Source organism: Heteronotia binoei, chromosome 2 (genome assembly GCF_032191835.1).
Source record: "Heteronotia binoei isolate CCM8104 ecotype False Entrance Well chromosome 2, APGP_CSIRO_Hbin_v1, whole genome shotgun sequence".
Lineage (NCBI taxonomy): Eukaryota > Metazoa > Chordata > Lepidosauria > Squamata > Gekkonidae > Heteronotia > Heteronotia binoei.
In genome coordinates, this window is record NC_083224.1 from 178,011,654 (window position 1) to 178,036,990 (window position 25,337).

The window sequence follows — 25,337 nt, forward strand, 5'->3', positions numbered from 1 at the left end:
TCACTGCAAGCTAAGTCCCTCCCTGCCCTTATCAAGGGAACAACTGGTATGTACCACACTGTTGCACAAACAAAGGTCACTGCACACCGGTAAAATCAGCGAAGCTTCGGTACCTCTTCTACAGCATCTAAGTCATGCAGGAGGTTCCTTTTTCAGAATGGATCGTCTCTGCACAATGAACTCTCCTGCTTCTTTCCTACTGTGGTCTCTCTCAGCAGGGACGTGACCCTACTGCGTCTGTTTCCTCTCCTTCCACCATCATGCAGCTCTGATCCATGGCAAATGCAAAATGCTCACCTTGAAAAATGAAGTGATCAGCAAGGGAATCCTTGTGATAGTCCCCTGGTGTGTTGAATGTTTTCCAAGAGGCTGTAGCCACTGGGCAGCAGTGACTTTGGTTTGGGTTGCTACATTTCCAAAGGCCCATTGCAGAGAAGAACATGTTGGGCTATTGAAAGGGCTGGCTGTCAAGTATCCGGTGCAGCTGAGGCAGATTCCATATGTCTGTGTGTGCAGGTTGCCCTGCTGTGGCTCTCAAACTGGAGTCCCCCCCCCCCCCACCCCTGGAGCATCCACACAATCAGACCAGAATCAACAGGTTGAAATGAAATCAAAAGAGTTTTCAGCTAAACATTAGGAAGAATTTCCTGACGAAGTGGCTCCTCAGTGGAATAGGCTTCCTCATGAGGTGGCAGGCACTCCTTCTTTGGAGGTTTTCAAGCAGAGACTAGATGTCCATCTCAATGCTGATTCTGTGAATTTAGGCAGATAATGAGGGGGAGGGCAGGAGGGGTTGCATCAGTGCTTAGTTCTCATGGCCCTTTCTTACACACCAAGGGAAATGCTGATTGCTACTTTGGGGTCAGACAGCAATTTTCTCCAGGCCAGTTTGGCCAGAGATCCTGGAGGGGTTTTTCGCCATCTTCTGGGCATGGAGTGGGGACACTGGGGTGTGGGTGGGTGGGGGAGGTAGTTATGAATTTCCTGCACTGAGCAGGGCTGACCAAACTTGCTTAACATAAGAGCCACATAGAATAGATGTCAGATGCTTGAGAGCCATAAGACATGAACATCAGATGTTTGAGAGCCACAAGGGAGGGAGGGAAGGAAGGAAAATAGGAGAGGTAGAGGTGGAAAGAAAGCAACTTTAACTTTAAATGCATTTTCCAAGCTGCCAGCTGGCTTGACTTAGATAAGTAATTTTAAAAGACAAATGCTTCTCCAGGTCGGCTGATGGGGTGATGGGGGCTTTTGCGAGTCACACAATATGTGTGAAAGAGCCATATGTGGCTTCCAAGCCACAGTTTGGCCACCCCTGGACTAGATCATCCTGGAGGTCTTTTCCAACTTTATGATTCTATGAACCTGTGTGAAGATGAGCCATTTAATATGAGCTATCTAGAAGTCAATCAAAGAACCAAAAACCCCAGGCACTCCAGATGTTTTGATCCAGAAGTGTCCATTTTATTTTATTTTATTTTATTTTATTCATTCATTTATTTTATTCATTTATACATGCAATTACCCATTCCCACTAAGCACTGACGCAACCCTTCCTGCCCTCCCTTTCATGATCTGCCTAATTCATAGGATCTTCATTGCTGTCAGATGGCCATCTCGCTTCTGCTTAAAAACCTCCAAAGGAGGAGAGCTCACCACCTCCCGAGGAATCCTGTTCCACTGAGGAACCTCTCTGTCAGGAAGTTCTTCCTAATGTTTAGTCGAAAACTCTTTTGATTTAATCTCAACCCTGTTGATTCTGGTTGGGTGGAGGATTCCCACCTTGTGTGATGTGTAACAGTCAGGCATGAGTTGCAGGTTCTCAGTTCCTGTGTGCCCTGCACCCAACTTGGATCAAGACTCCAACGTTTGTGAAAAGGAGCTTCAGCCTCTCCATGCTGTTTTCCCAACCTTAAACTGTTCACGGAGAAGGGCACTCTTTGACCCATCAGGGAAACCCACAGTCCATTACATATTACCAGGGCTTTTTTTTTGTAGCAGGAACTCCTTTGCACATCAGGCCACACACCTCTGATGTAGCCAATCATCCAAGTGCTTACAGGGCTCTTAGTACAGGGCCTACTGTTAGCTCCAGGAGAACTGGCAACATCAGGGGTGTGCTTCGGCAGGATACAAATTAAATATTATTATTATTATTATTATTATTATTATTATTATTATTATTATTATTATTATTATTATTATTATTATTATTATTATTATTATTATTATTATTATTCAAAGGATTCCTGCTACACAAAAAGCCCTGCATATTGCACAGGGTGAGGACGCTTAGACCCAGCCTGTGCAGTGCACTCCGTAATGTACTTGGATCACCTTCCCTGAAAGTTCAGCAAGAGATCTGTCCAAACGTTGCTCTTCAAAATCCCTTATGTAATAGATTAATATTAATTTATGGTGAATAACTAATTTATGTTGGTTTATATTGGACAGGGCGATGCAGCTGATTTGTGTTGATTTATAATGGACATGAAAACGCGATTAATTTATGTTGATTTATAATAGACAGGAAGATGCAAATACATTTTAATCCCTGTTTTACTCATAAGAAATAATCGCGGCAGTTTTCATTGGGTTAAATGTACAAAAAGAATCATTTTCTTTGGAAGCACGGAAGCTTTACACAGTATTGTCCGCATTTCCCAGTTAAGGGGAAAATGCTCTTGAAGTGAATTACAAAGATGGTCTGACTCCAATGTTAACAAGAGAACAGAAGCACATCTCTTTGGTGCAGTGGTTAAGTATGAGGACTCTTATCTGGGAGAACCGGGTTTGATTCCCCACTGCTCCACTTACAGCTGCTGGAATGGCCTTGGGTTAGCCATAGCTTTCATAGTTGTCCTTGAAAGGGCAGCTGTTGTGAGAGCCCTCTCAGCCCCACCCACATCACAGGGTGTCTGTTGTGGGGGGAGAAGATATAGGAGATTGTAAGCCGCTCTGAGTCTCTGATTCAGTGAGAAGGGCGGGGTATAAATCTGCAGACTTCTTCTTCTTACATGATATATTCATGCAAGCAGGGCTTTTTTTGTAGAGAAAGCCCAGCAGGAACTTATTTGCATATCAGGCCACACTCCTGATGTCACCATTGTTTCACACAGGACTTTGTTGAGAAAGCCCAGCAGGAACTCTTTTGCATATTAATAATAATAATAATAATAATAATAATAATAATAATAATAATAATAATTTTATTTTTATATCCCGCCCTCTCCCGCCAAAGGCGGGCTCAGGGCGGCTCACAGACATGGAATTCCATGATTCAATAAAACAATGCAAACAGTCTCAAATACAATCAATTACATAATAAATTATTTAAAATAGATAAAATAGATAAAATGGGTGCTAGAATACTGTAAGTCATAATATCCACAAGATGGCTAGGTGGCCGCACGTCAAGTTAATCAGGTTCTGTTTCAAAAGCAAGCTGGAAAAGAAATGTTTTGCAAGCCCTGCAGAATTGATTCAGGTCCCGCAGGGCTCGTATCATCTCTGGAAGGTGGTTCCACCAACGCGGGGCCATTACTGAGAAGGCTTGCTCCCTAGTAGCCCTCAACCTAGCTTCTCTTGGCCCAGGGACTGTTAGAAGGTTCTGAGAGCTAGATCTCAGTGCTCTCTGGGGAACATATGGGGAGAGGCGGTCCCTTAGGTAGGCAGGTCCTCGGCCATATAGGGCTTTAAAGGTGATAACCAGCACTTTATAGCGAACACGGTACACAACCGGCAGCCAATGCAGATCCCGCAGCCCAGGCCGCACATGTTCCCACCGTGGTAGTCCCTCTAGCAGCCTGGCCGCCGCGTTCTGGACTACCTGAAGTCTCCGTGTTCGGTATAAGGGCAGCCCCATGTAGAGGGCATTGCAGTAGTCTAATCTCGAAGTGACCGTTGCGTGGATCACAGTTGCTAGGTCGCTGCGCTCCAAGAAGGGAGCCAACTGCCTCGCCCTCTTGAGATGAAAGAAGGCGGATCTAGCAGTGGCAGCTATCTGGGCCTCCATTGATAAAGAGGATTCCAGTAGCACTCCCAGGCTCTTGACTTTGCGCACTGGTGTCAGTGGCGCACCGTCAAAAGCCGGTAAGGTAATCTCCCCTCCCGGTCCGCCGCGGCCCACGCAAAGGACCTCAGTCTTCGCCGGATTCAACTTCAGCCCGCTCAGCCTGAGCCAGTCAGCCACGGCTTGTAATGCCCGGTCCAGATTTATAGGGACATCACCAGCCCGGCCATCCATCAATAGATAGAGCTGGGTGTCATCTGCATATTGATGACAACCCAGCCCATACCTCTGTACGATCTGGGCAAGGGGGCGCATAAAGATGTTAAACAACATCGGGGAGAGAACTGCTCCCTGGGGCACGCCACAGTGAAGTGGGTGCCTCTAGGACAGCCCCCCCCCCCAATTGCCACCCTTTGTCCCCGACCTTCAAGAAAGGAGGAGAGCCACTGTAAGGCTAGCCCCCGAATTCCTGCGTCGGCGAGGCGGCGGGTCAGCAGCCGATGGTCGACCATATCGAACGCAGCCGATAGGTCTAGCAGCAGCAGTACTGCCGAACCGCCTCGATCCAGTTGTCGTCGGAGGTCATCCATGAGGGCGACCAGGACTGTTTCCGTCCCATGGCCCGGGCGAAAGCCGGACTGGCATGGGTCTAAGACGGAGGCGTCCTCCAAAAAATCCTGTAACTGCAACGCCACAGCCCTCTCAATAATTTTGCCCCAAAAGGGCAAATTTGAGACCGGTCGGTAGAGTGCCAATTCGGCCGGATCTGATGACGGTTTTTTCAAGAGAGGGCGGACCAATGCCTCTTTCAGGGGTGTTGGAAAAGCACCCTCTGAAAGGGATCGATTTATAATATCCCGTATAGGATATCTTAGTTCCTCCTTAGGCCACTCCCCCCAATGCTAAACCAGTCGGAACTGCGTAAGTACATTTAATCTATTGGGGACAGATTAACTTCAAAAAGGTTAACTTGCTACAGCTTCAAGACCAGGTAAGAGGAAGAAGAGAGGTCCCATATAGGATGAAACACAGAAGGCAGTCAAGGGCCAAAGAAGCCCAACATCTAACCAATGACAAGAGGGCGGGGCCAGCTGAGTGAGAGAATTCTCTTAACCCTTTCACTCCCATATCCTCTTGCATGCAGAGTCACAATATCCAGCCGTTTTCCAGCCATATTTTGAGATAATCCTGCTTTCAGAAGAGGGATCTCAAGCTAAGGGGACACTGGTATCTTCATTTCATTTTATGAGCCTCAACATGTGCAACCTACTTTACATGGTAAGGAGAACTGTCATTATCTTCCTGAACCTTAACAAATGTGACCTTTGAGATTTGAATTCCAAAGAGGGATTGCTGTGTTAGTTCAGTGTACCAAAAGTAAACTGAAGTCCAGTCCTTAAGGTCTATTCCAGTAGCGTAGTCATGTTACTCTACTGTAGGAAAACAAAACCAAAGTCCAGTGGCCATCAAAAGACTAATAATATTTATTCCAGTATGCGGTTTCATGGAGGGAGGGTGACATGGTATAGCCCAGTCCTCTCAGATCTTGAAAGCCTAAGCAGGGTCAGTACTAGGGTTACCGAGTCCCCCCTGGCCACCCACAGGGGATGGCATGAGGGGTTAAGGTTGCCAGATCCAGGATGGGAAACTCCTGAAGATTTGGGGATGGAGTCTGGGGAGGACAGGGACCTCACTGGGTTACAATGCCACAGAGTCCACCTCCAAAACATGCATTTTCTCCAGGTTCTCTATAGTCTGGGGATGAGCTATGATTCTGATGGATCCCCAGGTCCCACTGGCATCCCTAGTTGTTACTTAATGGGAAACTATCCAGGAAACCTCTACAGAGGGAGGCAATGGCCAACCACATGTGCTTCTCACTTTCCTTGAAAGCCCCTTGTTGGGGTTGCTATAAATCAACCGCGACTTGATGGCATTTTACACACACATTCGGTTTCATGAGTCACGAAATCTCACGGCGGGAGAAATTTTGTTAGCCTTCAGGGTGCCAATGGACTTCTGTTTTGTTTCCCTGACTAAGAGAACATAAGAGAAGCCATGTTAATCACCCTTTGGGTGAAGAAGTGCTTCCTTTTATCCGTTTTAACCTGTCTGCTCAGCAATTTCATCGAATGCCCACGAGTTCTTGTATTGTGAGAAAGGGAGAAAAGTACTTCTTTCTCTACTTTCTCCATCCCATGCATTATCTTGTAAACCTCTATCCTGTCACCCCGCAGTCGACGTTTCTCCAAGCTAAAGAGTCCCAAGCGTTTCAATCTTTCTTCATAGGGAAAGTGCTCCAGCCCCTTAATCATTCTAGTTGCCCTTTTCTGGACTTTCTCCAATGCTATAATATCCTTTTTGAGGTGCGGCGACCAGAACTGCACACAGTACTCCAAATGAGACCGCACCATCGATTTATATAGGGGCATTATGATACTGGCTGATTTGTTTTCAATTAAACAGATGTTACTCCAGCATAAGCTTTCACTGAGGAGAGATTACTTCATTAGATGCATATAGCAGGTCTTCAACAGGCAGCCATATATATGTGAGATTATGAAAGAAAACTTTGTAAACAGCAGCTTGAAAGGATGATGACATTTAGGACATACAGGGCAAGACACAACTATCAAATTCCAATAAAATCAAGAACAGCACAGAGACCATTCACCAACAGCAGGAATTGTCTCCCTAGTTTTCCTAAACAAGTTAATACAGGTCATGGCTCAGGAATCCCAAGTTTTACTAAGATAGCTGGCAAAACGTCTGTAATGATGAAGGAATCCAGTGTTCTTGATGAGGGGCACTTGCCTCAGCCTTTTCATAGTTTCTAATTCAGCTGTGCCCTGGCCTTAATGGTCCAGGCTAGCCTGATCTTATAAGATCTTGGAAGCTGAGCAGGGTCAGCCCCTGGTTAGTACTTCAGTGGGGGACCATCAAAGAAGTCCAGGGTTGCTATGCAGAGGCAGGCAACAGCAAGCCACCTCTGTTCATTTCCTGCCTTCAAATCCCTACAGAGTTATCATAAGTTGTCTGTGACTGATCATAAATTGTTTGGCCCCTGATAGACCTCCTGATGGCGCCTGGTTTTTTTGGCCACTTTGTGACACAGAGTGTTGGACTGGATGGGCCACTGGCCTGATCCGACATGACTTCTCCTCTTGTGTTCTTATGATGGCACTTCCCACCATAAATAGAACTGTTTCCAGGATACAGTATCCTACAAGTGTCTCCCTGAAGTCACTTTGTTAAAAAATTATGACATTTAACTCAGCAGCTATGTGTCTGTTTTCTCAATACTGCCATTTTCATGTCAAATTTGTGTCCATTTACTCTTTTGCATATTTATTAGTACATTTTTATCTTACCCTCCTCCAAGGAGCTAAGGGCAGACAGACATTGTTCTCTCCTCCTTCAATTTATTCTCACAAGAATGATATGATGTAGGGTAGGCTGGTCCAAGCTCACCCAGCAAGCTTCATGGCAGAGTGGAGATTGAACCTTGGTCTCCCAGATCCTACTTGGATACTCAGACCATGACACAATAACTGGCTCTCTAACAGGAGGGTGACACATGATCACATCTATCACAGTGGAAGATGAGTAAGTGAAGGTGTCCTAGATGGCATGGCTGATGTTAGGTCCACTAATGGTTTTGCTGAGTGTATATAGGGGAAAATTTGGCTTGTTTACTGCAGGGACTAATCCATGGGCTTGTGTCTTTGTTAAATAGTACCAGGCCTTGAATTTAGCAGGAGCTCACAGGAGCACAGCTCCTGAACCTTTCTGATGCTCTCCTCCCCTCCTATCTTGTCCACTGAATAGCTGGTGTAGCTGCATAACAATCCCTGGATTAGGAGAATGGGCAGCCAGCCACCAGGAGCTTTGCCACAACCCCAGTAGCCCTCATTAACCGCTGGAGAAGCCCTTGCCACCCTTTCTTCTTCTTTTGTGATTATGGGCAGCGGGTGGCTTGCTGGCCTTTTGATTGGAGGGAGCAACCAAGAAGAGCCCCAGATGAGCGAGGCCTGCTTGGGCTGGATCTCTAGTCAGCCCAAGCAGGCCTTGCTCACCCGGGGCTCTCCTTCCTTGCATTTATGAGTACCCATCTGGCCCTGTTTATCCAATTCTTCACATCATTGCATGGGATTTTTAACCCCAGTAATGCCATGTGATAAATCTTGTATGTATAAGTATTATGAGCCCCATGGCGCAGAGTGGTCAGCTCAGTAATGCAGTCTGAGCTCTGCTCACAACCTGAGTTCAATCCCGGCAGAAGCTGGGTTCAGGTAGCCAGCTCAAGGTTGACTCAGCCTTCCATCCTTCCAAGGTTGTAACATGAGTACCCAGTTTGCTGGGGGTAAAGTATAGATGACTGGGGAAGGCAATGGCAAACCACCCCAAGAAAAGTTTGCCATGAAAACCCCAGAGTCGGAAACGACTGGTGCTTGCATTATAGGTGTCCCTCACCCAAAGAACTGGAGCACATGTGGTTATAGCACAGCATTTAGCTGTGGATGTCCTTACAGTGGTAGTTAGAAAAATGTAGAAATGCATAGTGGTTAGCAGTTTTTTGGTGTAAGGTGATACCTAAAGTGTTCGTAGTGGTGCCCTGAATTTGTCTACACAGTTCCAAATGCAGGCTGATGGTGGGATAAAAGTGTTGCTGAAGTTCTGCTGAAATCTCTTCAGGGACTCACTTGATAAGAGACAGACCAACAAGGAATTGGGGAGAGGGGAAACCCCATTCCCCTCACATCCCCCTTGCCGATCCTCTGAGCTTCACTTCCTCCATCTCACATGCACAATTGTTTCCTTCTTTCCACTAGGCACTCCTTGATCTTGCTTCCTTCCTGCCTGTCCATCCGCCCTCCCACCCACCCTTTCTCTCCTCCATCTCAGCAGCTCTCTCCACCCACCCATTGCAGCTCCTGTGGTATCTCCTTTCCCTTGCTCTGGACCCTCCCCTAATCTACTGCTTCTTGCAGGACTGGTTTCCATGTGCCATTTAGGGAACACAATTAGTGGTTTTGGTCAGGGCTTTTTTTGTAGCTGGAACTCCTTTGTATATTGGGCCACACCTTCCTGATGTAGCCAATCCTCCTGGAACTTACAGGGCTCTTAGTACAGGGCCTACTGTAAGCTTCAGAAGGATTGGCTACTTTGGGATGCCTGGCCTAATATGCAAAAGGAGTTCCTGCTACAAAAGAAGCCCTAGTTGTTCTCCCATTAAGTTGTTTTTCATGCTTTTCTGCAAACCTGAAACCCATACCCTAGCCCTGGGTGGTCCCATTGTGTAGATTTTCCACACTCAGCATGAGGGAGGAACCCATGGCCAGGGTTTTTTTTTTAACAGGAACACAGTTCTGGCTGGCTTGGCATTAGGGGTGTGGCATAATATGCAAATGAGTTCCCACTGGGCTTTCTCTAAAACAAAAAGCCCTGCCAAATATTGCTGCTAGTATCATCGTTATTTTTATTGAATGCAAGAAACTGCAGGAAACTATTTCGATCCCTCTAGCAAGCTGTACCCACCTCTGATTTGTCAGACCAAACTACAACGCGTTTGTGGGAGGAAAGATTAGCTCAGTTAATATTTTACATGTTGGGTAAGCGAGCAAGGGAGACACTTCGCAATGAGAGGTTTATTTTGAAGGTACGGCAGTCTGCCCAAAAAGCACATTTGGCCAAAGGTCCTATTTAGCCTGTGCACTGCAGTGTTGACAGAGGCACCAGGGTATTTCTCAGCTTATCAATACACTCAACAAAGGAGGGCACTGGTAATGGCAGGGGGAAGGGGTCTCCGTCATGCATACATTTGCAAATCAAGAATCCATTTTGAATCAATTAGAATCAAAGAATCGCAGTTGGAAGTGGCCATAGAGGCCACTTAGTCCTGCTCAACACAGGATCAGCCTAGAGTATCCCTGACAAGTGTTTGTCCAGCCGCTGCTTAAAGACTGCCAGGGAGGGGGGGAGCTCATCACCCCCTAGCTGATTCCACTGTTGAACAATTATTCCTGTAAAGAAATTTTTCCTACTATCCAGCTGGAACCTTCCCACCCTTGATTTAAATCCGTGACTGTGAGTCCTCTCCTCTGCTGTCAGCAGGAACAGCTCCCTGCCCTCCTCTAAGAGTGACAGCCCTTCAAAGACTTCAAGAGAGCAATCATTTCCCTCTTCTTCTCCAGACCGAACATTCTCAAGTCCCTCCTTGCTTTTTGCATTACTACATAATGACAATTCTCCTAGCCAGTGGAAGATTGTGTGTTTAACTAAGGACTCCAGAGTCCTACAACTCTATAAGGAAAATGGCAACACATGCTACCACCTACATAGAACAGGCTTTGAAGGCACGCTACTCTAGAATCTGCAGAAACTTGTTTTTAATATGTATTTCCGGAACTTTTCCAAGTAGCAGAACATTTGCAGAAAAACAAATACCGGTAGTGCGTCCCAGGACAAATAGGTTGTTGGCATAGTGCAAACATTACCTGGTTTAGGGAGGACGCCATGAAACAACTTATTTTTTTTTAAAAAAATCTGAAATATATTTAAGAAATATGATCAATACATATACACACTTCAAAGTATCAGAATGAGTGGGGGGTCGGGGCACAGAGATCAGAGCACAGCCTTTTCTCAGCCTGTCTCTTTCCAAATTTCAAGCACTGTTACACAAACGTGTGTTCTAATCAAGGTGAAAGGGCACAAGGAAAATGCAAGGGAGAGATCAAGACAACAGACAAACCACCTTTGAAATTGCTGAGGAATCAAGATAGCACAAGGATTAGAAACCAGACTGAAGGGTTAACTAAACCGTAACAGGAGGGCAGGGTTAGGAATAACCTGCAGACTGCATTTGGGGACAATTCAAGCAGCCGTATACTATCCCAGATGGATTAGATGGCTGCTTTCTGAAGCCGGATTTATAACCGTTTTGATCTTTTTAAAAAAATTAAGGAATCCTGGATTAAGTCCAGCTGGTGATGGCCTGAGCACCTGGTGGCGTTGACATGGTTTGCACTACGTTATGAAATGTCAACCTGAAAAGCACTTTCTCTTCCAATAATATTGGCTCCGTTTTTTTTGTAAATATGCCCCATTTCAGAGCCTGGTAACTTTATACAACCCACAACCTTCTAAGAATAAGGATAGGAGATAAATACTGGAGGATCTGCAAGGGACAAAGGCCGCAAACCCTATGTATACTTGGGTGTCAACACAGTAGAACTCAGTAAACATATGGCATATCTGGCTGCCTGGCAGAGAAAAAGATGATAAAACACCAAGCCTAAGAAATCTGAGGGGCTGGAGAGAAAGGTCATTCACTGATGTGCATAGAGGTAACCACGCAAACAGCTGTAAGATACAACTGTAAGGGAAATTGTTTTAAAACAGAACACAAAAGCAACCATGGTAGATTTACTAGTCAGATACATAAAGGTGACTTTTTACTCTTAACGTGTCTGAGGTTTATGCAGTGATCAATCTACATTCCATTCTCGGCACTTACTTTCTTGATACTTTCTGCGCAACACTTTATTAATATTCCCAAGTACACGTTAGGTTCCAAGACTAATTAGCCACAACAAACTCTTAACTTGATAAGCTACCATTTCATCTTTCAGATAAAGGGCATCTTTCACCCTTCTCTTTCCAAACAGCTATGTGCTTTTCCCAGTCGTCTTTCACCCGTCTCTTTCCAAACAGCTATGTGCTTTTCCCAGTCTTCTGCAGCCGGCTGGCACTTGGCTGCCGCGGTACTCGTTGGCTGGATCCTTCCCGGCTGCTGTGATCAGATAGAGTCTGGGGCCCAGTTATTGTGGGACCAGTTCTGGTTCTCCCTGGAAGGACAACACAAAGGCCGACATTCAGGGCTTTGAGAAGAACAAACTGCAAAGCAGAGTTGCTCAAATGTAAAAAAATAAATTGAAGTTTCACTCTGGTGATGCAGCCTCCACTGGTTCAGTGTGAACTGCAATCTAGCCAGTATTTAGGAACAACAAACACATCAAGCCATGCTCAGTTCAATGTCATCAGAAGTTATGATAAAGAGCTTGCTTAATTGATTAATTCAGATTAACCAAACTGCTGTGGCTGCAAACTAACAGAAAAGTTTCTCGGGAATAAACCCCACTGAATAAAATGGATCTTACCTTCACATTAGGCCTGCTTAGGGTTTTGTCCTACATGGCATGATTAAAGCCCTACTCTTGAGTTCATTTCAACTCATAAAGCAAATCAGCTAAAACTTTAATCACCAATTCAAATTTGCTTTCTCACTGATAAGTGGGACTGAAAGTGATCTCTGCACAGACATGCCAGATCTCCATTTACCAAGTAATATTTTGGAAACACACATTAAAGATCACAATTCCATGAAGCTCACCTTTGGAGTTTGCAAATATTTTACATTTCAGAAAGGAAGAAAAAACGTAGATCCCCTAAGAATGACAAGACTACGAGTTCGATATGAACACCGTTATCTTTTAAATCTACATCTATGAAACTAATAATAATAAATAATAAACTACCATAGACCATGTCCTATATTCCAGATTCTCAAATTAAGAAAACAATATTAAAGACGGCTTTCCTTCCTAACAATAATTCTGCTAAATTTTACATTCTCACATTTGAGAAGCTACCCCGTTTTAGTATATTTAAGAAAGATGTAATCAGTGACTTACAAATATAATGTGCTCAAGATGGCACACACACAGGTTGATAGTACAGAAATATATTGATAATCTTGCGGATTTTTCAAAAGGCTTTAACTTACTGATCACTCACATTATTTATTGGTGAGCGCATCCATGAAGACAACATTCTGACTTGCTTTGTTAAATTATTTCCTGTCAGTGATTCCATGGCAGCTACCATGACTTAAGTAAGATGGAATCCTCATGCTTCACAGGCTAACCCCAGCTCCTGGGTTAGGCTAACCCCTCACAGGCTAACCCCAGCTCCTGGCAAGCATAGCAGCAGGAGCAAGACGACTTTGACATCTCTAGATGTCTAGCTAGAACTTTCTTCATCACTTCCCTCATAGTTCCATTCCTTCACACACAATGGAAGCGCTTCAGCAGCCTGAGAGATCCCTATTTCTTCATCATCTGTCCTCACGGGAATTTGTTTACTTCTCAGTTGATCTATTCCAATTTTTAAAAAATGTTAAGTGGTAAGCCTTGTTAACACTTATTTCTATCGTGTGCTGTGTCACTCAGGAACACCAATCTGAGCCTACAGGGCTTCACTAGTCTGATGGCTGAAGTTGCTTTGCTGATTACGACTTTGTTTCATCTCAGTCTAACACTGTTTCTCCCTGTGGAATCTGCCCTTCTCTGGCTCCATGGATTATAAGGAAGCCGCCCACCCCATCCCTTCTTAACCTTCATGCTTTTCCAGAATGCCATCCATTTCCATGCAACCCGCAACCACAGAAATTTGGCAGCCATCCAGCAAAATCCTCATCACTGATTTGTCCTGCAAAGTGCCACAGACCTTACCAAAGCTAGTAATGTTTTTCAGGTAGAGAATAGTGATAGTTGCAGACAGGGCTTTTTTTGAGCAGGAACACACAGGAACGCAGTTCTGGCTGGCTTCGTGTCAGGGGGTGTGGCCTAATATGCAAATTCCTGCTGGGCTTTTTCTACAAAAAAGCCCTGTATGAAACAACGGTGGCATCAGGGGGTGTGGCCTAATATGCAAATAAGTTCCTGCTGGGCCCTTTCTACTAAAAAAGCCCTGGTTGCAGGCAATTTGACATTTGAACCTTGTTAGTGGCAAACAGTCCCATCCCCACCTCCATATTTAATTCTTGTGAGGCAATGCTGCTGGATTTAGTTTTGGGGGTGGCCTAATTTACACTGACCTATTCTAACGGACCAGCGTGGCTCCAAAAACAAGGCAAGTTAACTTTAAAGCTTTATTTTTCTGGCCTTTGTCACTGCAGCCTGGGCTACCGGTTGGTCCTGCTGGATCTCCAGGTCCCAGTAAAGGGTACCCTTTCCTTCCATGCAGGAGTCCTGCAAGCAGGTCCACTGATCCCCAATATGGGTCTTTCTTGGTGGTTAAAACGGACTCCCCCCCCCCGCCCCCTTCAGCCTTTGGTTGGATCCAATCTGAAGAGAATGAGCTAGCAGCTGAAGAGCTGAAGAGGAATAAAGTAATTTTTAAAAAAACTGCAATGTGCAGGCTTCACAGACACAGTGCTTTAAATGCACACACTCCCACAAGCCTCTCGTGAAGGATTTACTTATACTCTTGAAGAAACCCCATTCGTGTATCACACAAAATCTTAAGAGGACCATTTTGCTCCAGTGTTAAACCCCTGAAAGTTGAGAACTTGAAATCAGTATCTTGATAATAAGTACGTCAGGCAGAGCAAACAATATGTTGCCAAAAACATGTTTAAATGCTACAAAAAGACATTATTTATACAGTCTCAGCACAACTTACTTCACTACAAAAAGCTCAGGAGAAAAAAAAAAAAAAAGGCCAGGCAGCTTCTAGAAAGCCCTTTCAAATTCCAAGCTGTGCCTTTATGTACCCATGAAGGCATTTCTAGATGGACCATTGCGTGATTGTCAGGTACATTGAAATAGACCATGCTTTTTTTTTTTCCTAAGTGGAACAGCAGGATTAACATGGATGGTGGGGTCCAAATTAGCAGCTAGACACTTCCTCCCCCGCAACCTTCCCATTTGATCAGAACACTAATCCTTGTGAAACTTCAGAAGGGACAGGGAATATTTGCTTATCACTCCCACGCTGCAAACGTGCCAAGATGATGAGTCTATAGATGCAAGCAGAGGAATCATAACACTTTCTACAGCCCCACAATATGGCTGCATCACACCAGTCTGTAATATTAAAACACTTCCCAATTTACTATTTTTTTTTAAAGAGGTCATTCTAAATTATCAGTAACACACAAACACTGTGCAGCGCTCGGTTTTCCATTTGTTTTAAACTGCAGAGTTAAGTACATTTGGGGGTAGTGGAAAGTGCCATCGAAGTCTCAGCTGACTTATAGTCACCCCCCCCACCCCGGTTTTCAAGGCAAAAGATGAACAGAGGTGGCTTGCCGTTGCCCTCCTCTGTGTAATGACCCTGGACTTTCTTGGTGGTCTCCCATCCAAGTACTAACCAGAGCTGAACCTGCTTAGCTTCAGAGATCTGATGGAATTGGGTTCATCTTGGAAGCAAACTCTGCTGAAATCAGTACCCATGCCTGCTGAGTAAAACATGTCTGGAGCCAAATGCAAGAGAACCTCATTTTTTTTCCTTATCTATCACCATGACAGAAGACTGCACTGAACCCCAGTAGAGAACTAACACACACGACCTGCAAAAGGAGAGAACAGGCAGCAAGAAAACTGGAAAGAGCCAGGGGGACCTTGAGAGAGAGGCGAGCAAGCCGCAGCAGCGGGACTGTAGACCCCAGCCTGAGTGACTCTTATTCTCGGAGGTCGGAGGGCAGAGGAAAGTGAGAGAGGTGCAGGGATTTTACTGGTCTTGGCAGAGACAAATGGGGGCTCTAATTCAAAGAGAGACACAGAAACAAATTAGAAAACACCACAGGGAGAGAGAGAGAGAGAGAGAGAGAAGAAAACAGAAACAAAGTTGTGAATACTCTAATCCCCACCTCTTCCCAGAGAAGGAAAAAAATATATTTTATAAGTAGAATGCTCTTGTTACCGGGTCACCATCCCTTTGCTCATACAGTTCACAAAATCCTAGATCAAGATACTTTTAATTAGGAATTCAACGGAATAAGCAGCGGGGCGGGGGGGGGGGGAGTTAGGAGCAGAGAAACACGTAACTGTTTACCAGATCTATTTTGAGCTGCTGGACTGTTTCCGTACCCTCATGCAAGCCCACATATAATGCGCTATGGGACCTTTATTTTGGGTAAGCACATACATGTCATCTCTGTGAAACATGCCTCGCAAAATATTAAAGACAGCAGCATGAGCAGTAAATTGAACAGTATTTGCCTGAGCAATCTTCAAAGGGGGCACATGGGCGGGAAAGAAGAGAGAGTGCAGTTCCCAGGGGAAGGGCAAAATCTGGCCCTCCTGTGGCAGACACTGCTAACGTTGACGGGGCTACTGTGGAGAGTGGCGCTCTGCCCACTTCTGATGGAAAACCCATGGATGCTGTGTGGGAGGAGCTATTACAGCGATGCTCCCTTACTTTTTTTTTTATTGGACCTTCCCGTCTCATTTACCCTGCTTGTAAAAGCCCAAGTGCACCTTAAGCTATGAACGGAATAGAAATTGACTGATTCCAACTGCTCCGCAAAACTACATACTTAAGAGTTTCAAAGCTTCAACACAAGGCACTTAAGTACAATGAGATGACACAGGCAAGTTTTTCTCCAGGCTACTGCAACCTTTTTTTGGCTTCCACCTATGGAAGGGTCTGCCACTGTTTAAAGAGCCAAATTAATTCAAAGCAAGAGTTCAACAAACAGCCAGTGTTAAGAATGCCCCTGTGGATAACTGAACTGCACAATTTAAGAAAGCGGGAGTCAAGTTTCACCTTCAAGACCAACCAAGTTTTACTGAGAATGTAAGCTTTCATGTGCTCTCTAAGCACACTTCATCAGACGAGAGGATCAGGTATTGTCAATACCCCATATTGAGTATACCTCAATACCTGATCCCCCCATCTGATGAAGTGTGCTTAGAGAGCACACGAAAGCTTACGTTCTGAATAAAACTTGGTTGGTCTTAAAGGTGAAACTTGACTCCTGCTTTGTTCAACTGCTTCAGACCAACACGGCTGCCCGCTTGGGATCTATGCCCAATTTAAGATTACTGAAAACTGACCTGTGGCTTAGCAACCTTTGAAGTTACCCCAGCCCAAACACTGGTTGCTGTGACTCCTTCATTAGAAAGTGGAGCGCACAAGTTCAAACGATAAATAACAAATATTTGCAAGAGCACCCTGAACGGTTTAGTGTGTTGGCATAAATCTGTGCTTGGTTTACACTGGCATCGCTGGCAGCTGCTCACTTCTTTTGTTCCCCTTTCCGTAAAGCATCTCTGAGAAGCTCTTTAGTCCAACAAAAACTTTGCTTGCCGTTTCTTTCACATACTGGCTGTTCCAGCATTGCACCTTCTCCAAACGTCAGCCTCTTTCTTACTTGCTGTCAGGTCACAGCTGACTTGTGGAGGCCCTGTAGGATTTTCAAGGCAAGAGATGCTCGGAGATAGTTTGCCATTTGCCTGCCTCTATGTTACACCCCTGGTGTTCCTTGGAAGTCTCCCATCCAAATGCTAACCAGGGCCAACTCTGCTTAGCTTCCAAAATCTGACGAGATCAGGCTAGCCATAGCCACATTTGGTTCCACACTGAGCCACAGGTTGCAAACCCTCCATCTACGGCATAAAGCCCAACTGAAGAAAGTCTGAAACCCCAAGCTATCTTGATGCAGCTAATCTATCCTACTCAAGAATAGTTTACCCAGTTGCTTCACAGCATCTCTTGTGCCTTCAGAATGAAAAAGGCTTGATTGTATGAAGCAAGATTAATGCTCTGCCCTCCCTCTATTTATTTTTGCTTACATGCCATCTTTCTTCCAAGGAGCTATATACATGGGCCTCCTGTAAAGGTGCTGACCAAACCCAGCAGACTGCTGCATCATATGCCTTCAAACCACGCCCTGGGACTAATCACTATCACATCACTGCCAAGAAAAGGGGAAATAAAGTCTTTAAAAGCCACAACCAACCATGTTTTCATATTTAACACACGCGAGCTGGTGTAGCGCAGTGGCCAAAAAGTACAGTCTGGGAGGTCCTCAGTTCAAACCTTTTCTTTGCTTTGGCCTAAAAAAGGTGGCTTCAGGCAAAGCACCCTCAGCCTCCTCACCAGTAATTGCACTGGCCTCATTTTGAGAGCAGGTGGGAAGGACAATGTGTACGACGCTGCTTGAGACAGACGGCATGATATAAAACTGTTATTAATATCCATGACAAAGTAGCTGCTTCTGTGTGGGAAACACAAATCTCAGCAGAGAAGCAACGGTGGACGGGCTGGGGAGTTTTTCCTCACCTACTGCTTTAATTCTGCAGTCCATTTCCCTATCCCATGAAGCTCCAGATATGCTTGCACTGGAAAACACATGGGATTGGGTTATTTGGACCAGCTGGTGGTAATTGTGGGAGGAGGGATTTACAGTGGAAAGGTGAAGCTGTCCCTCCACCACCACCATAATTTCCCCATTCCAAATAACTGCTCCCAAAGGTGCTGTTTCCTAACAGAAGGGATTTTGTCACACAAATCTGGGCAACGTGTAGTTTTCGTCTTTCAACCAGACGTTTCCTACAGAAAGCAGCAACAGACACCTCGTCTTCTCTCCGCCGCGGCACTCTTCCCCACCACTGGAAAGCACGCTGCAGCCATGCTGTGACTGCATCCCAGGTCTTTTAGACTCTGCCATGCTCTTTTCCCACTTAGGAGGAGGAAGAGACCTACTGCTATACCCCTTCACCAGACTTCAAATCCGGGAACAGGAGCTGGGATAGCCCTGCAGATAGAGAAAAGGTACGGCAGTGAAAGAGAGGAAGAGGTGGCAGCAGCAAATTTGGGATGGGTAAATGACATGGCAGGCAGGTGGTCTCCATGCAACTTCCAGCAAAGCTAGCTCAACCAATTCAGCATCAGACACTGCAGCAGAAGCAAACGGACCGCTGGAAGTCCAATTTGGGAACATATGCAGCAATGTGAAGACGAGAACTCCATATTTGCTCAGAAAGATGCCATCTGAATTACTAAGCTTGCAAGTTTTTTTTTTTAAACCAATCAATGCCAAAAAGGATCCAGAGATAAGGTGGCCAAATTCAGATACACTCGCAATACGCATTAACTAAAAAGAACATAGAAAGGAATGCAGAGGTACAGCCTCTTGCTAGTATAGACTTTTTCAGCCCAAGTGGTGGAAAATGCAACATCTGCCTGTGAAGATACTGGCGTGACAGCAAACAAAAGTAGGTGTGTGCACACTGGTAGATCCCAATGTTATAGTAGGCCAGATGCACTGGGAGCCAGCGAAGACCCAGCAATGCCGTCAGCTCTTCAGGGGCCCACCTTCAATCCTGCTGGCTGCTGCACCAGTCCAGGAGATGATGATGGGCAAAAGGCATGTCCATCACCTTCTTCTGTACCACTGCCGCCATCTCAGGGGCTCACCTTGGTTCTGAGTGGAGAAGGGATCCTGTGCACTGAGGAACACAATGGTGTGGTATTCCAGCACGTCCCTCCCCTTGCACAGCAGCTTCTCCCCCCCATTTTTCTCACTTGCCTAGAGACGCTATAAAAGATCTGTGGCCTGGGCTGTAAAATATTGGCCTGCCAGGCTCTGGCTCCACCCAAGAGCTTCTGGCTTGCCCAATTGCTATTGGTGACATGGGGGCATCCCTCCTAGTTCGAGCTGTGCATCCCTTTAAGTTTACCTGCTTTAGCTGCTGCACATAAGCCAGGGAAGGAAAGGTATTATCAGTTTGCCCGCTTTAGCCACTACACGTCAGCCAGTTGAGTGTAATGCTTAAGTGAGCGGACTTTTATCTGGGAGAACAGGGTTTAATTCCCTACTCCTCCACTTGCAGCTGCTGGAATGGCCTCAGGTCAGTCATAACTGCCAGAGTTGTTCTTTTAAGAGCAATTTCTGTCAGAGCTCTCTCAGCCACGCCTGCCTCACAGGGTGTCCATTGTGGGGAGGGGAAGGGAAAGGAGATTGTAAGCCTCTCTGAGACTCCCTCGGGTCATGAAGGGCAGGGTATAAATCCAATCTCTTCTGCGTTCACTGTTCTGGAAGCCAAACCGTCAGCTTGGTTGTTGGCCAACAGCAAGCATGCTCTGGGCTGTGTCACCTTTCTCTGTGGCATCACTGCCAACGGCTGCTGTACTGTTATCACACTGTTATGGGCAAATGAGGAACATTACCTCTTTATATCTCCTGATATTGTGCATCATGGGGCTTGCCGACAAACCAAATCATGGCCCAGGAAGGAACGAGTTGACTTGCTGCTCGTACCAGAAGTGGCTCTAGCTGCCAACTTGGTCATTGGCTAGCAACAGCATGGGCGAGGTTTCCCTTTCTCACAGGAGGGAAGTGACTGCTTCATCTTTCAAAGGGTGAGCAGTCACAGACCAGCTACATCAGTCACCAGTCATCCAAATCACCTCAGAACTTTAGCCAGAAAATGTACCGATAGGTTGTTGGGATCCAGCATCTCAACCTTAGGAACTCTGATTGAATGAGTGGCACTAAGGAGATCAATCCTAGGACAGTCATGCTAAAACAGAATTGGTTTTCACTCTATTCTCCAACACACAGAGACAGAGATACCACTCTGTTAGGCAGTTTTAAATAAATTCCAGAAGCTCAGGTTGTGCTTAATGCTGGTCTTTTCCTACTTCTATGAGTAGCTTTGTCCTACCCTATGCAGAAGCTATCAGTCAATAAAGAAGCTTCTTGCCTCTAATGCAAAGTCTTTTCCAACCAAGGTGTGAGAAACAGTACTTGAGTCAGGAGTTTTTGAATGGTGGCCCTACAGAAATAGCTACCCTCTAAGACCTGACTTTGCACAGAGAATGCAAACATCTTATTTAATCTTGCCTTTAAAATGTGATTCTCAGTGTATTGTTCTGAGGATGGAGACTTCTCTAAGGCGTACTTTAAAAGCAGGCTGTTTGGTGGATGATCAGCTTTGGTAAAGGTGAAGAGAAAGATTTAGGAGAGCCCACAACCCGCCCCCAAGAGATTAAAAGGGGTGGGGCTAGGTTGCCAGAGTTTGAGAGTGGCTGTGATGGAACAGCTGTTGAAAAAAATCTTCTCTGGGGGAAAAATATCTGGCCAATCTTTAACCGCCTCTACTAAGGCAAGTGATCAAGCATGGGGTTTCAGACACGCGGGGATGATTTATCTGGCCATGACTTCTTTCAGTCTGATTTTGGATTGGAGACAACTTTGGTAATTCATGGATGATCTTTGTTTACAAGTGGACAAGGGCAGCATATCTCTTTTGGACCAATTTGGTTTATTCTGCAGTCCAGCCAGCTACTCTATCCAGCTGAAGCACTTAGAAACAATGATACAGTGCTTCAATGGTCTTTTTCTGAACCATCTGAAAGACAGACTCTTGGGGATAACAAAATCAACAGTTTGGGATTTATTGTATGGACTACCAAATGATTCTGTATTTGTCCCCCCACCCCACCCCAATCTATGGCTGCTAAATTAGCTTTGAGGTTGTACAGCATCACTATGCTGATGACACTTCTCTCTGTATTTCATTAATTAGTCTTAAGAAGCGTTTGTACCCAAGGATGTCCATAGTAAAGAGGTTAAGGAAGACGACGGTAAAATTGAATCCAGCAATGACAGAGGTGATACTGATAGGCAAGGCTGATATCCTCCAATGAATTTTTCTCCCTTCCTTTGGACGGGCTTGAAGATCACAAGTAAAACTTAGAGGCGTACCCTGTTATTGGAGAGTCAGCTTGGTTCCCTGTTGCATTACACTGTGTGTGTAAACCATTCTCCCTTCTAGACACAGCTGGCCTAAGACAAATTGGTCCATGCTGAAACATACTTTACATGGGTCTGCCCTTCAAGAAAATTAAAACTAAATGAGCAGCAGTCTTCTCATTGGATCAAGCTGACAAGCATATATTTCCTGTTTCTTAAACAACTTAATTGGTTAGGGTTTGTAGAATCTTTCGGGCTCAAGTGCCATGTTCTACTGGAGAAAGTTTTTCTTCCAGACGTTTCGTTCTCAGCAGGCGCTCTGACCTCCGGCTGCAACGCCACTGAGGATGTTCTCCGCAGCTGAGAACGAAACGTCTGGAAGAAAAACTTTCTCCAGTAGAACACGGCACTTGAGCCCAAAAGATTCTACAAACCCTAATGATGTTACCAGCCGTGAAAACCTGAAATCTTTGATAACTTAATTGGTTGCTTGTTTCCCAGCCCAATTTGAGGTACCAGTTCTTACTTTCTTTACCTGGACCCACATATCTGAAGGACCATCTCTCTCTCTACATGAACCTGTGTACCAACTGCAGACTGCTCAACAGTTCTTGCTTTTTATGACATGCCTTAGGGATCCTCTTTGGTACAGTCACAGGACTTTTCAGTCATCAGAGGGGATTAGAAGGATTGCCTTACAAAACTAAACTAAAGCAGTTGTGTTCCTGAAGATTTTTTTAAAAATAAAATAAAATTCAATTGAGAGCACAGGACTTTATTAGCTACTAGTGGCTCATGCTGTTGGGACTTTTATGGTGAAACCTTTTGAAACCATATAATTTATTATCAATATTTTACTTTTCCCCACCTTGATGACACTTCATATGTAAGCTGCCTTGATCCCCCTTTGGGAGATGAAGGTGGGAAGTAAAAACTTAATACAAGTAACTTTTCCCTACTGATCAGTTTTGGCTTCAGGTTGTCAGCTGTACTGCTCCTAATGGTCAAACATCCTTTTCTACCACAACCTCTGCTTCCATGCAACATCTTCTATTACTTGGCCCTCATCTCCCCACTTTACTTAATTTTCCTACTTCCTTTCACCCAAATGAGACTATAAACTAGTTATTATGGTATTTTAAAACTATAACATCCAGAATGGTACTGGTGTCAGGCAAGTATTAAATCCCAATTGTTCGGCAATAAAAGAAGCTATCCACAAAAGCATGTTATTTTCTACCCACACCTATATTAATTATGCAGCCTCCCCCACCCCGATCTTTAGAATGGGCTAAACTATTTGTGTTTAGAAGCTGCAGTGAGGCCAAAATTGTTTATAAGGGCCTCTGGACAGTTAACCTTTACTATTCTCTGTTGGCTTGGATACTAAAGATTTTATTTACCCGACTCAGGAAAAGCCTCAAACTTTGTTCTGCTAATACAGGCTACCAGGGGTCTTTTTGTAGCAGAGCTCATTAGCATAACTCATTAGAAATTTCCTGCCTCCTCAGCCAAAAGCAACCCGATGCAAGAAATGAGAACTCTGGGCAAGCGGGGCCTGCTTGGGCTGGCTAGAGATCTAGCCAGCCCAAGCAGCCTCGCTCACCTGGGGCTCTCCTGGGCCGCCCCCCCCCCCCAGTCAAAAGGTCAGCAAGCCACCTGCCGCCCAAAATCACATAAGAGGTGGGAAAAGGGTGGTATGGGCTTCTCCAGGGGTTAATGAGGGTTGCTGAGGGCATGGCAAAGCCCCTGGTGGCTGGCTGGCTCCCCTCTCTCCTAATCCAGGGATTGTTATGCAACTGCACCTACTATTCAATGGACAAGGTAGGCGGGGAGCCCTCAGAAAGATGCAGGAGCTGTGCTCCTGTGACCTCCTACTGAATCCGAGGCCTGCAGGCTACTACAACTACCCAGCAGAAACAAACTGATTATGAATCTGTTGATACAGTAGTTTCCCCCCACCTTAACCAAGCATATACATGGAAAACACTTTGAGCGACTGTTGTTTCCAGAAAAGAAGAAAACAAAGCATTTAAACAATCAAGGGCTCATAAGGAAGCAAAAATGTGCACTGCTCTATCCCCAGAACTACGGTAGCGTACAGCACAGTCAGACAAGAAAGTGATGCTGTTGCTACTCCAAATTATACCGGCTGGTTGACCCAAGCACTTCCCATGTTGGACTTTTTTTTAAAGCATGAAGCAAAGAAAGAAAGAAGCATGCCAAGCCCCTTGCGGTGGAAAAAAGCCAAACCCCATCCAAACCCTGAGCTCTGCAGGTGTGGAGGGGGGGAGAGCTTGCCCTAAAAAAGACGGCTTGCCACAAGGCCCTGCGAGCATGCGCAGAGACCTTCTGATCCCCCTGGCTCTAAGATCCGTCTCCAGGGGGCGGGGCACCACTGACCTCGCGCAGGCTCCGGAGCGCCCTCGGCGGCGAGTCTCTGCCCTGCGCACATGGACCGCAACATCTGGAAGACCGCCGTGGGCGCCACATTCATACGCAGAAGGTCCAGGAGAATTCTAATGGAAAGAAAAAGAAAACAGGAGGGGAGGGGGGAAAGCGCTGCGTCACCATGGTAACCCCTGCCTTCGCCCGCACCCGCCCGCTTCTTCCGCCCCTTACTTGAACACTTCCGGGTCGATGCTAGTCCCCGCCGCCTGCGCCAGTTCAAACAGCTCGGCTTCCTCCGTTGTCAGGGGTTTCCGACGCGAGCGCGTGCTGCCGACGGCGCTGGCTTTTACCGGCCCTGTTGGCTCTAAGGAGGGCCCCGACATGCTGTCCGCAGGAGACGAAGCACAGACGTTCCCCCTAATGCATCTTCCGGTTTATTCTGCTGCTTTGGACTCTGACGTCGTTATCAGTCCCGCATGTCACTGTGGGAATTGTAGTTTCTCAGAGTGCCTGGTCCGTTAGTCGAGTGGACGTTAGAACTTCCACTCCCAGATCTACCCTGGCCAGCGGAGATCACATGCAGCAGTGTAAAATCAAGATTCAAAGAAACCGTTGGTGATGGACACGCATTGAAAATGAGACATTCAGATAGCGCAGCCTTGTAATATAATCTGGTGATGTTGTTCTTATAGGCGAAGGACGGGGGGGCTACAGCGGAGAGACTTTATTATAAAGTAACTTTACAGTGTACTCGTGTTTTCAACAGACCCGAAGATGATGATGATGTTGGATTTTTATCCCGCCCTATACCCTGAATCTCAGAGCGGTCACAATCTCCTATATCTTCTCCCCACACAACAGACACGCTGTGAGGTGGGTGGGGCTGAGAGGGCTCTCACAGCAGCTGCCCTTTCAAGGACAACTATGAAAGCTATGGCTGACCCAAGGCCATTCCAGCAGCTGCAAGTGGAGGAGTGGGGAATCAAACCCGGTTCTCCCAGATAAGAGTCCACACACTTCACTACACTAAACTGGCTCTCTTTAAGATGCTGTTTCTACCCAAAGGATAGGACCCAAATTCCTCAGTAATTGCTACAGTTGCCAACTCTGGATTGGGAGATTCCTTGGTATTTGGGGGTAGGACCTAGGAAAGGCAAGGGAGGGACGGGACCTCAGTAAGACATGATTATTTATTATTTATTTATTGCACTTGTATCCCGCCCTCCCCAAACGGGCTCAGGGTGGCTAACAACAGTCACAATTCGATGACAGTTTCACATAATAATAAAACAGGGGTGGCCAATGGTAGCTCTCCAGATGTTTTTTGCCTACAACTCCCATCAGCCCCAGCCATTTGCCATGCTGGCTGGGGCTGATGAGAGTTGTAGGCAAAAAACATCTGAAGAGCTACCGTTGGCCTCCCCTGCAATAAAATATTAAAAC

The 25,337-nt window shown here is 45.7% G+C and overlaps 1 protein-coding gene across 2 annotated transcripts; it reads right to left on the reverse strand.

Moving 5' to 3' along the window:
- Window positions 1–10,384: 10,384 nt before the first annotated feature.
- On the reverse strand, window positions 10,385–24,638 carry LOC132566999 (mitotic-spindle organizing protein 2B-like). Of its 2 annotated transcripts, none has more exons than XM_060232573.1 (4): window positions 24,126–24,638; window positions 23,907–24,022; window positions 15,420–15,560; window positions 10,385–11,862 (listed from the first exon to the last, which is right to left on the reverse strand). In XM_060232573.1, the coding sequence occupies exons 1-4, from the start codon at window positions 24,275–24,277 to the stop codon at window positions 11,729–11,731; spliced, it is 543 nt and encodes a 180-aa protein (XP_060088556.1). In that variant the 5' UTR covers window positions 24,278–24,638; the 3' UTR covers window positions 10,385–11,728. The 2 variants fall into 2 exon arrangements, with proteins under 2 accessions (XP_060088556.1, XP_060088555.1); XM_060232572.1 differs by having other exon boundaries at window positions 15,369–15,560.
- Between the last annotated feature and the right edge of the window lie 699 nt (window positions 24,639–25,337).